Consider the following 12,771-nt stretch of genomic DNA (forward strand, 5'->3'; position numbering starts at 1 on the left):
CTACTGCTAATGCAGGAGCTGGGGGCTGTGGGGAGAGGTGAATCCTTTGGCTCTTGTTTCTGTGGCACTAGGTCTGCCAGCCCTCCCACCGAAAGCTGAGGCTCAACCTTGGACTTAGCACTGTGGGGAGATGGTCATGTTAAGGGTTAACTCCTGAGGGCCAATCAGTATCACATATGTGAAACTCAGTTTACTAACTGGGCATAATTGGTTCCTCCTTCAGTGCTAAACTGTGTTAATAGGCACTCTGATAATTCAAGTGGCAGCCTTCAGGGAGCTCTTTGCTGTCAACCCCCAAAATAAAACTCACAGGAAAGTAATTCCTCAGCTTCATCCAGCTACCCTTCCCACCCCAAGGAGGGGGCTCCAACAAGCATTGTACTGAGAGCGCCCAGCCAGCATAGCTGGCCAGGCTGCATGGCACAGAGCCAGCGCACCGCCATATGGCCTTCAGGTAATCCCCACTCTCACAGACCCCTGTGAATGGATTCACTGACCCCCATGAGCAGACCTACTAATCCCAGTGAACAGACTTACTGAGCCCCATGAGGTCAGTCACAGACATGGCACCAGGTTTCCATTTTTAAAGACCAGTAGTAATTCACGCCGGTGTAATGTCACGCCGGCTAGATAGGAAGATAGAACGAGGCCAGACGTTGCAGCGTGATGCCGGTGAATTAGATAATAATTCATGCAGATCAGGCTCGCACTCTTCCTGGGCATAAATCTGATCACATCAACAGAGGGAGGCTAGGAAGGTCGTAAACCAAAATCTCGGTGTCGTCATTCATATTTTCGGCATCACGTGAGATATAGCGGCCCTGTCAACTCAGCTTCTCTCCGGGACAGCACGGTGGTGCAGTGGTTGTCCTAGGTTCGATCCTGCCTCTGGGTCACTGCCTGTGTGGAGTTTGCACATTCTCCCTGTGTTTGCGTGGGTTTCGCCCCCACAATCCAAAAGATGTGCAGGGTGTGGTGATATGCATCACTGTAAATACACAAGGGGTTAATGTAAATATACTACAACTAAGTAAACACTAGAGGGAGAACCAGAGATGTCATTACATGCAGACATACAGCTAATGAACACATAGAATAGGACACGACCAATTGGCAGTCAAAACACCCAGAGGTGACACTACCACAAGGGGGCAACCCATATAAAAGGACAGAGCACACATGCTCTTTCTCTTTCCACAGGTGAAATGTAATGAGAAGGACAGGGACAATTCAGAGCATCACACCCACCGCATGGCTTAGAGCAGACTGGTTAGTTACTGTAGCAAGATTAGCAGGAGAGTCAAACTCAAGTAGGAGAATTGTTAACTGTTCAATAAATGTGTTAAGCCCATCTCCAAGTCTGAACCTTCCTTTGTCAGAGTATACATCAAGCAAGCAGCTTATGCTACATGAAGAAGCACAACACAACACAGGGTAGGTGGATTGGCCATTCTAATTTGTCCCTTAATTGGAAAAAATGAATTGGGTACTCTAAATTTATTTTTAAAAACTCTGCTTCTCTCCACAGATGCTGCTTGACTGTAGAAATGTTGGGTTCCCCAAAAACTGCCGACGAAGGACTTGTAACAAACAATACTTTATTCACTAGCTGAGCAGCTACTCCATACTTGTGGTTTTCCCACGCTCTGGGAGAATTCCCATGTTTCCGTCACGTGATCACTCAGTTGATATTGACTTTCTGACTATTTCCAATCTGGGGATTGCCTAAGTTCATTCACCTTCCACACGTTAGCAAAAGCATTCTCCTTTACTAAAGTCAAGCTCTTGGGGCAGGATTCTCTGCTGAAGGGATTCTCCGTTGCGCCAGCAGCGCACCCACACCCCCAAGTTTCCCTGCGGCGTGGGGTGACCACAATTGGAAATCCCATTGGCAGGTGGCGGGAACGGAGAATCCCACTGCCAGCGAGGGCATGCCGCTGAGGAACAGACGGCTGGCAGACCGGAGAATCCTGCCCTTGCTCTTTGGGCTGCATAAAAGTGGGGTCAGTGCGCAATGATTAGGTGTTCAATGTTGTTCATGCAGGCCAATTATTGTTAGTCAATAAGCTGCTGTACCTTTTGCTACTCCTATCAACCAAACATGGCCTCATAACAACCCACAATGGAAGCTGGTGAATTCCCCTTAAGACTGCATAAACTTTAGGAACCCATTTAATGATAACACAATGAAGCGCATGTGTTCCTTACTAATGCAGAAACCGACAGAGTTTGAAAAATGCACTTCACTATTCGAGTATTATGTAAGAATATCATGCCAGTCTTTGTGCATGAGGCAGTTTTTGCCGTCCCATATTTAGTGTTGCAGTGGCTTGATTCCCACAAATGAAACAGTCACTATTGCAAAACAAATTAACAGAACATTACACAAACATGCTGATATTGTTAAAAAAGTTTAAATGCACTTAAGTAGTAACAAAGTCAGTTGGTGATTTGGATTACAATAATATTACTTCAGCATACAAAAGCAATTTACAAGCAGAGTACAAACAGCAGACAGCATATGCAGACATGTGTTCTGTTCATTGTACTAATGAAAAGGTGAAACTACTTATATTTTATTCTTCCTTAGCAAGCTGGAATTTTCCCTTTTTCCTTCGATTGATTCTCTTATAGCACATTGCTTTATCTGATAACCTCTAGACTAATTCTGAGTGTCTTATCTATGCAATGTGCATTGTGTGCATCAGCAACCTCCAACCTTACTGCAACAGTTGACCTTCCCTTGTTGTTATAAAAGTTACAGTCTGGAAGCTTCTGTTGGCAGAACTTTGAGTTTCAGCCCCAAGGCCTTGTTTGTAAATGGGTCAATCACAAACACGCTAACTGTTGCTAGGATCATCTTTAACTGTCCACCTCCCCTCACCCCAACCCTGCCCCCACCACCCCGCCACTCTCATCTCAACATCTGATGTACCGGTTGACATGCTATCATTGTAATGATAGCTAATTTATTATCAGTGTACTTCTGTTTTGGATTAAGCAACCACAAATTCCTTCAGAACATCATAAAAACCCCAGGTTTCCATCACACCTGCTGCAAAGTCAGGCATTTCCTTTAAAAAAATAAGTCTGCCTGAGACCAAACCTATGAGTACTAACAGATGTATAATAGTGTGTCTCATGCCAGCTTTTACACCAGTGCAGAAGTAATAGGAAACAACTCAACTTGAATGTTTTGAATTTTTAGATGTTTCTGAAAGACTGGACAAGGATGGTAAATGGAAGGTTACAACATTTAACACCAGTGTGAAGATGTCTACCTATGTAACTGCTTTTGCTATTTGTGATTATGGTTACGTTAACACAACTTACAACGGCATAGAGGTAACTATCAATGACAGTGATATATTTCTATGAGGATTATTTGGGGGTTTTTTGTGTCAGAAATTACCTCTGCCGGATTAATGATATATTTAAATCAAATTAGGTGAATGGGAATACATGTTTCTGAATTAGTTCAGCAGCTTTTTAATGGAAGCCATTTTGAGGAAAACTTAAAAAAGAATAAAAAGGTTGGATTTATAGAGATTAATGCACATGGAGCCAGGGAATAATGGCAAAAAGAATAACTAATTGGGGTTCAAATAAACAAAGCAGTGAGTATTGGTAAAGGTATTGGTGGGTAGCACAGTGGTTGGCACAGTTGCTTCACAGTTCCAGGGTCCAAGGTTCGATTCCCGGGTTGGGTCACTGTCTGTGTGGAGTCTGCATGTTCTCCTCGTGTCTGCGTGGGTTTCCTCCGGTTGCTCCTGTTTCCTCCCACAAGTCCCGAAAGACGTGCTGTTAGGTGAATTGGACATTCTGAATTCTCCCTCTGTGTACCCGAACAGGCGCCAGAATGTGGTGACTCGGAGCTTTTCATAGTAACTTCATTGCAGTGTTAGTGTAAGCTTACGTGTGACAATAAAGATTATTATTATTTAAAGGGTAGCTATCCAGATTGGAAGAAGGTAGAAAGTATTCTTCCACAAGAATCAGTGCTGGACCACAAATAATTAGTAATTTACATTAATAACCTGAACATGGGAACAAGTAACACAACATCAATTCTAGTCGACGATATTAAACTGAGGGGTACAGCTGGCATTCAGGAAAAATGCAACATTTTTTAGGAACCTTGAATACTAGGCAGTCAAATGTAAGTGAACTTGAATTTTGATAAATTTGAAAGGATGCATTTTTGTAGAAAAAAATGGAAAGAACGACCTTATCTTAGAACAGAAGAAACTGAATGGATTAGAGGGGTAGCAAGATCAATTGGGATATAGGTAAACAAATTAAAGGCAGCATCAGCGGTCAGCAAAGCAATTAAAATGCTAGCTGTACTGGTCCCGAAAGACGTGCCTGTTAGGTGAATTGGACATTCTGAATTCTCCCTCTGTGTGCCCGAACAGGCACCGGAATGTGGCGTCTAGGGGATTATCACAGTAACTTCATTGCAGTGTTAATGTAAGCCTACTTGTGACACTAATAAAGATTATTATTATTAATTCTAGAGATATAGAATTCAAAATTAGTGAAGCTATGTTGCGTAGGAACATGGTCAGGCCACACTGATAGAATTGTGCACAATCTACTGTCCGTACTAAAGCACAAAAATCTAAGCTGAAACCCGAGTGCAGTACGGAGGGAATGCGACTTTCCTGTCTTTCTGGTGATACATTAAACCAAGCCCTCTCAGGTGATCATAAAAGATCCCATGACACAATTTTGAAGAAGAGTCCCGGGGCATCTGGCTAATGTTCATTCCTCAATCAACATTAAAAGTACAGATTGCCCGTTCATCATCATATTGTCTGTGGAACCTTGCTGTGCACAAATTGTCTGCCATGTTCCCTACATTGCAACAGTGCCGACACTTCAAAAGTAATTATTTCGCTGTTAAGCAATTTGAGGCACCCTGAGGTCATAAATGCAAGTCTTCTATTTAGTAGAAAGGAACAAGGAAAGTGCAAAAATGATTTAAGAGAATGAGGTCAGAACTGAGAGGTTAAAGTTTTTTGGGAAAGGTTGAACAGGTTGAGGACCTTTCCTTTAGAAAAGATAAGACTTAGAGATGATTTAATACTTATGGCCTGAATTTTTGTAAAGACAGTGAGCCTCTTCATTGTTACGAAGGTGGCAGTGGAGGGTCAAATCCAGAAGTCCTGTCCCTGAACATAGCACTGACCATTTTCATTGGGGAATGGAGGCGGGCTGTAACGTGTGCATCTGTGGTTCATGGAGGGAGCTATACATGTTAAAGTGCAGCTCCCTCAGACTAATCTGATTTTTGCTGATGGTATGCGCACTTTAGGCCTGCTAAGGGAAAGTCTAAAGCTGTTAGAGCTGTTTGGGGAAATAGAGGACTCTTTTGGATATGTCCCAGTTCATCCCGTTGATAGTTAAGTGACCTTTGGGAGATGTAAGGTCGTCTTTTGGATATGGTCCCAGGACACCATTGGAGGAAGTTAGATGCCCTTGAATGTATGAATGTGCATTAAAAAATCTTAAACTCATTCGAACTGTCCAGCTCATTGGAACTGTAACAATGAGCTGGCAAAAGGAGATTCTGAGCTTCAAGGCTTTTAAAACTTCTCCCCATTAAAGATTTAGGAAAATAGGAACAGAGGATTGTAGAGCAGGAATGGGTCATTCGGCTTTTCAAACTTGCTCTGCGATTCAATAAGATTCTAGCTGATTTGGCTGTTGTCTCAATTCCACTTTCCTGTCTGCCTCCATACCCTTTGACTCCCTATCAAAAATCTGTCTAACTCAGCCTTGAATAAAATCAATGAAACAGCCTTCACCGCTCCCAGCGGAAGATATTTCCACTTACTACTGACCTCCTGAGGGAAAAGAATTCTCCTCATCTCAGTCTTAATCTCTTATTCCTGAACTGTGTGCCACAGTTCCAGTCTCCCCCACAAATGAAAACATCCTCTCTATACCTATTCTATCAAGTCCCCTCAGAATTTTGATTGTTTCAATATGATCACCTCCCATTCTTCAAAACTCCTTTGGATATTGGCCTAACCTGGTGAACCTGTCTTTATAGGATAAGTCCTTCATCACAGGGATGAGCCAAGTGAACCTTCTCGGTTCCGCTTCCAACACAATTATTTCTTTTTTCAAATAAGGAAACGATACACAGTATTCCAGATGTGGTGTTACCAATACCCTGTACGGCTGCAGTAAAACAGATGCAGTAAAGCTTTTCTACTTTAATATTCCATTCCCCTTGCAATAATTGCTCCATTAACATTTTTCTACGCTGTATATCCTGTGCTGTACATCCTGTGCTGTATATCTTGTGTTGTACATCCTGTGTTGTATATTCTGTGCTGTATGTTCTGTCCTGTACATCCTGTGTAATTCTGTGCAATATTGTGACTGCCACAACATCCGGACCTCCAAGCGATTTCCAACAAATAAAATAATTTTGACGTGCAGTCCCTGCCGTAATGTAGGAAGTGTGAGAAGTTTGAATTAATAGAGATAGCAAATCAATCAGGAAGAACAAAGAATTACATAAATCGTAGAAAGGAAATGATCCTAAGTTTTATTATGAAATCGAAATTTTAATTAAAAATTACTTATAGATATTTTACTGTAAATTCAATGACTTTTTCAGATTCGTGTTTGGGCAGATAAAGCAAGCATATCAAAAGGTGAAGCTGACTATGCATTAAACATAACAGGTCCAATACTCGCATACTTTGAAGAGTATTATAATCTGAGTTACCCCCTCCCCAAATTAGGTAAGTCACTTATCTTATATTTATATTACTCATACTCCTATCCATGATTCTGACTAAGGCCAGAGCTGCAGCGTAAACTAAAGTGACTTGATTAATTCTATCTGTCTGTCTCGATTATTGGGAATCCTTCCATAGCTTCTCTGCTGTTCCTCAAAGGGAAAAACAGTGTTTGCAAAGATGCTCAAACTAAAAAAATATAAAGTGCATTATACAATCACAATTGTTTTAGTATTCCAGGGTTTTGTGTAAAAAGTAATGTCTGATCCATTTGATCTCTTGGGTCTCATCAAAATTAGTCAAATCTGACTCCTACTCGAAGTTCTAGGCTTTAACCTAATGGTTATGGACAGGAACCACCAGCGGCATTCTCCGTTCAGAAAGTGTTGACACCGGGACTGAATCGGTATACTTCTACCACATTAAATTAGCATCAGTTCTGGAGCAATTCATGCTCCGTTAATGGGCCAACGCCGGCGCCACATGGAACTCAACTGATTCCAACATAAATCAGTGTCTGATTCAACAGGGGTCGGGATTACCACTCGAGAGGCTGACAAACTGCAGCCGCAGATAAGCACTCCACTACCCACCCACACTCATCCCAGCCAACAAGATGGCAACACAAAGAGCGGCACCCTGGTTTGCGGACGCAAAGCTCGAGACCCTGCTGGACGCCATGGAGGAGAGGCAGGCCACCCTGTTTCCCAAGGGAGGGGGTGGGAAGGAGGCTGCCACCTGCCGCGGTACACAGCGACACCAGGCCTGGACACAGGTGGCAGAGGCCATGAGTGCTGTGGGTCCACCCACCTGGACCGGACAGTAGTACCGGAAGACGTTGCACAACCTCCTCAGGGCAGCCAGGGTGAGTAGGCAGCACCATGCTCCTGACACAAATCCCCATCCCAGCCACCCATAATCCCACCTCCGCCACTCTCCCCTTCCGACCCGGAGGGCGACCAAATCCACCTGATCGCACCCCACCCCGAACCACATTCCAGCACACATACCGCCCGCCATGGCCGGATGCCCTGGCCACAAAGACCACTAGCTGCCCAGCCACTGTGCTGCAAGCATCTGACGGCCTAACACTGTGCGTTTTGTGACTACCCCCGTCAGAAGAAGGTGTGCATAACCACAGAGTGAGAAAGAAGACTGGAGGGGGACCGCCAGACCTGCGGCCCCTCACCATCGCGGAGCAGCGGGCACTGGACCTGGCCGGTGGGCCTGGAGAGAGGGAAGTCACTGAGGTGGAGGTCAGCACCGCGCAACCAAGTTGGGTTTTCATAGATTATTACAGAATTTACAGTGCAGAAGGAGGCCATTCGGCCCATCGAGTCTGCACCAGCTCTTGGAAAGAGCACCCTACCCACGGTCAACACCTCCACCCTATCCCCATAACCCAGTAACCTCACCCAACACTAAGCGCAATTTTGGACACTAAGGGTAATTTTATCATGGCCAATCCACCTAACCTGCACATCTTTGGACTGTGGGAGGAAACCGGAGCACCCGGAAGAAACCCACACACACACGGGGAGGATGTGCAGACTCTGCACCGACAGTGCCGGAATCGAACCTGGGACCCTGGAGCTGTGAAGCAATTGTGCTATCCACAATGCTACCGTGCTGCCCCAAACAGGGTTGCAGGGTCCCTGTGGCACATGTGGCAATACCCCCATCACACCACCCCCATACTATCCCCTAACCACCCACACCACCTCCTCAGCAACCTCACACCACCCCCCTCACCACCCCCACACCACCCCCCTCACCACCTCCACACCACACCCCTCACCACACACACCACTCCCTGCCCACCCCCCACCACTCCCTCACCACCCCCTCACCACTCCCTCACCACCCCCTCACCAAACCCTCACCACCCGCTCACCAAACCCTCACCACGCCCTCACCACACCCTCACCACTCCCTCACCACCCCCTCACCACCCCCTCACCAAACCCTCACCACCGCCTCAGCACTCCCACACCAACCCTCACCACTCCCTCACCAACCCCTCACCACCCCCTCACCAAACCCTCACCACCCCCTCAACACTCCCATACCACCCCTCACCACTCCCTCACCACTCCCTCACCAAACCCTCACCAACCCCTCAGCACTCCCACACCACCCCTCATCACTCCCTCACCACCCCCTCACCACCCCCTCACCACTCCCTCACCAACCCCTCACCACCCCCTCACCAAACCCTCAGCACCCCCTCACCAAACCCTCAGCACTCCCACACCACCCCTCACCACCCGCTCACCAAACCCTCACCACCCCCTCACCACCCCCTCACCAAACCCTCACCACCGCCTCAGCACTCCCACACCAACCCTCACCACCCCCTCACCAAACCCTCACCACCCCCTCACCACCCCCTCACCAAACCCTCACCACCCCCTCAGCACTCCCACATCACCCCCTCACCACCCCCTCACCAAACCCTCACCACCCCCTCAGCACTCCCACATCACCCCCTCACCACCCCCTCACCAAAGCCTCACAACCCCCTCAGCACTCCCACATCACCCCCTCACCACCCCCTCACCAAACCCTCACCACCCCCTCAGCACTCCCACATCACCCCCTCACCACCCCCTCACCAAAGCCTCACAACCCCCTCAGCACTCCCACACCACCCCTCACCACCCCCTCACCAAACCCTCAGCACTCCCTCACCACCCCCTCACCAAACCCTCACCAAACCCTCAGCACTCCCTCACCACCCCCTCACCAAACCCTCACCACCCCTCAGCACTCCCACACCACCCCTCACCAACCCCTCACCACCCCCTCACCAAACCCACACCACCCCCTCACCAAACCCTCACCACCCCCTCACCAAACCCTCACCACCCCCTCAGCACTCCCACACCACCTCCTCACCAAACCCTCACCACCCGTTCCCGATCGCAGGAATTAATGCGCAATGGCCGCAGGAGCCGATTTTTTAAAATTGCAGCTGCGACCGGCTTTCAGAATGCGGGCAAGTGTGCCCGCTCATCAGTGGGCATGCCCAGAACCTAGCAAAAAACACTGCCTCCTCCTAACATCAGCGCGCTGATCCAGGAGGAGATTTCTTTTTAATTCAATGCAGTCTTCCTGCCTGAAGCGATGACAGAGAGCAGTCCACGCCGACCCGAACACTGAGGTCAAGTGCTCTGGACGCGATTGCGATTCCTCCATTTTGCCAGCAGCAAACAAGCAACAGGACTGTAAAATTTAAAATGGATCATTTTGTAATAAGGAAGAGAGGGCCAGAGACACAAACAGGCCAGGATCTCACAACTAAACCTGCTGGAGAGAGCGGCTCAAGAGAATCAACAGCAGGACAAAGCAGTGGTGGTGAGAGCTGTCAGGAGAGTCCACAACAGGACAAAGCAGTGCTGGTGTGAGCTCCAGGACTTCTGATGAAAAACCCATACGGAAATGTAACATTGAATGACAAAATAAGTGAGATTGTGAGGACCAAGCATGCTCACCTGCCGCATTAAAGGTAAGCGAAAATGGTGGGTCAAGAAGTTTGGGGGCCGTGGATCGTGACCATCGGACGGCATGGGTCACAAAGGTTGGCTGGTTGGTAAAAATGGGTCCTCAGAAAAAAGTTTGAAAAACACTCGGCTAGGGCACAAACCCTTATAGAGATGTTCACCTGTTCTTTTCAAAATTAAGACCTATGCGCAAAAGTTCCAACCTGCCTAACTGCTCTTTCTGAAAGGTGTGAGGGAAGGGCTGGGCTGGACTGGGCTGGTTTGCAGAGAGGGTACTGTGGGGCCCAGGTTGGTGGAGGGGGGGAGCGGGGAGATGGGCGGACGGTGGAGGTGGGCATGGTCTGAGGACCCCATGTCAGACACCGAACATAGAACATATAGAACATAGAACATATAGAACATAGAACATTACAGCGCAGTACAGGCCCTTCGACCCTCGATGTTGTGCCGACCTGTGAAACCACTCTAAAGCCCATCTATACTATTCCCTTAACGTCCATATGTCTATCCAATGACCATTTGAATGCCCTTAGTGTTGGTGAGTCCACTACAGTTGCAGGCAGGGCATTCCATGCCCTTACTACTCTCTGAGTAAAGAACCTACCTCTGACATCTGTCTTATATCTATATCCCCTCAATTTAAAGCTATGTCCCCTCATGCTAGGCATCACCATCCGAGGAAAAAGGCTCTCACTGTCCACCCTATCCAATCCTCTGATCATCTTGTAAGTCACCTCTTAACTTTCTTCGCTCTAACGAAAACAGCCTCAAGTCCCTCAGCCTTTCCTCATAAGATCTTCCCTCCATACCAGGCAACATTCTGGTAAATCTCCTCTGCACCCTTTCCAACGGTTCCACATCCCGGCTTGGGTCACTGTCTGTGTGGAGTCTGCACATCCTCCCCGTGTGTGCGTGGGTTTCCTCCGGGTGCTCCGGTTTCCTCCCACAGTCCAAAGATGTGCGGGTTAGGTGGATTGGCCATGCTAAATTGCCCTTAGTGTCCAAAATTGCCCTTAGTGGGGTTAGGGTGGAGATGTTGACCTTGGGTAGGGTGCTCTTTCCAAGAGCCGGTGCAGACTCGATGGGTCAAATGGCCTCCTTCTGCACTGTAAATTCTATGTAATGATCAATCTATGTAATGATCCTTCCTATAATGCGGCGACCAGAATTGCACACAATACTCCAAATGCGGCCGCACCAGAGTTTTGTACAGCTGCACCATTACCTCATGGCTCCGAAACTCAATCCCTCTACCAATAAAAGCTAACAAGGCCTGGTACCCTGACTTTCCACCTCCCTCTCAACCCTGACGCCTCCCCCACCCACACCCGTCCCCACCTCTGCCACTCCAAGTAATTGGAGGGACACTGTGATGGAATGGCCAACTCGCTTGCAGGGATCACCCAGGCGGACGGTGGAAAGTTCTACCGTGGGCAGTTGTCAAACGCCGTGGAGCACCAGAGCGCATCGCAGAGTGGATCATCATCATCCTCCATCACATGGACCATGGCCCCAGTGTGGCAGGGCAGAATCACAGAGGGGATTGCAGGGCGGTCGGTCGTGGAGGGGGGGGGAAAGTGGGGGTGGGATAGGCTGCTCATGCCATTGGCCAGACCCCCGAGTCGGCGAACCTGGAGGCTATTAGTGCACCCTGCGCGTTCCAGCCCTGGCGTACACATTGTGTGGCCTCCTGTGCCTGCCAGACCCCATGCCCTGCCCATCCTGACCCTACCCGGCAACCTCCACATTGGACGAGGCGTGATGTTCCTCCCCTCCCTCAGGATGTTGTCCCTCTGCTGTGTGATGTTGTGGAGGACACAGCAGGCCACCATGATGTGGGAGACCCTCCTAGTGATATACTAGATGGCCCCTCCAAAGCGATATATGTACCTGAACCGCATCTTCACAATACCGAAGCACCGCTCGATCATGTTCCTGGTCACTGCATGGGCATCATTGTAGCCAGTCTCTGCATCAGTTTGTACCCCCAGATAGGCTTCATCAGTCATGACTGCAGCGGATAAGGCCTGTCGCCCAAGAGCCAACCCCTCAGCCGGGGATGTGCCTCGAAGGTGTCAGCATGAGGGGGTCGTGCACATTGTCCAGGTATCGGGCACAGACGTGCATGACGCACAGATCATGGTCACACACCAGGTGCGCATTCATCAAGTGGAACACCTTGCGGTTGGTGAAGACCAGCCAGTCATGCGCCTGTGCTCATCGGGGGACATGCAGCCCATCGATCACCCCCTGGATCTAGGGTATCCTGGCAATGGTGGCGAACCTTGCTGCCTGGACACCCTCGGTCCACATTCAAGTTGATATATTGTGCCGAGCGGGCATATGGGGCCTCTATGATGGCATAGATGTAGTTGTGCACCGAGGTCTGTGAGATCCCAGACAGGTCCCCACTTGGCGCCTGGAAGGACCACGTTCAGGGCGACCATCACCTTGACAGCCACCGATAGCAGGTGTCCTCCTCCATATCCCCACGGTTCCAGACGCTCTGT

At 48.4% G+C, this 12,771-nt stretch overlaps 1 protein-coding gene across 1 annotated transcript in view; it reads left to right on the forward strand.

Moving 5' to 3' along the window:
• LOC140429466 (aminopeptidase Q-like) overlaps positions 1-12,771 on the forward strand; it is a 246,262-nt gene that overhangs the window by 91,058 nt on the left and 142,433 nt on the right. The window contains exons 3-4 of the mRNA XM_072516494.1: positions 3,209-3,345; positions 6,635-6,761. Of these exons, the coding sequence (XP_072372595.1) occupies positions 3,209-3,345; positions 6,635-6,761 (264 nt within the window). The remainder of the gene's footprint in view (positions 1-3,208; positions 3,346-6,634; positions 6,762-12,771) is intronic.

Source organism: Scyliorhinus torazame, chromosome 9, assembly GCF_047496885.1.
Source record: "Scyliorhinus torazame isolate Kashiwa2021f chromosome 9, sScyTor2.1, whole genome shotgun sequence".
Taxonomy (NCBI): Eukaryota; Metazoa; Chordata; class Chondrichthyes; order Carcharhiniformes; family Scyliorhinidae; genus Scyliorhinus; species Scyliorhinus torazame.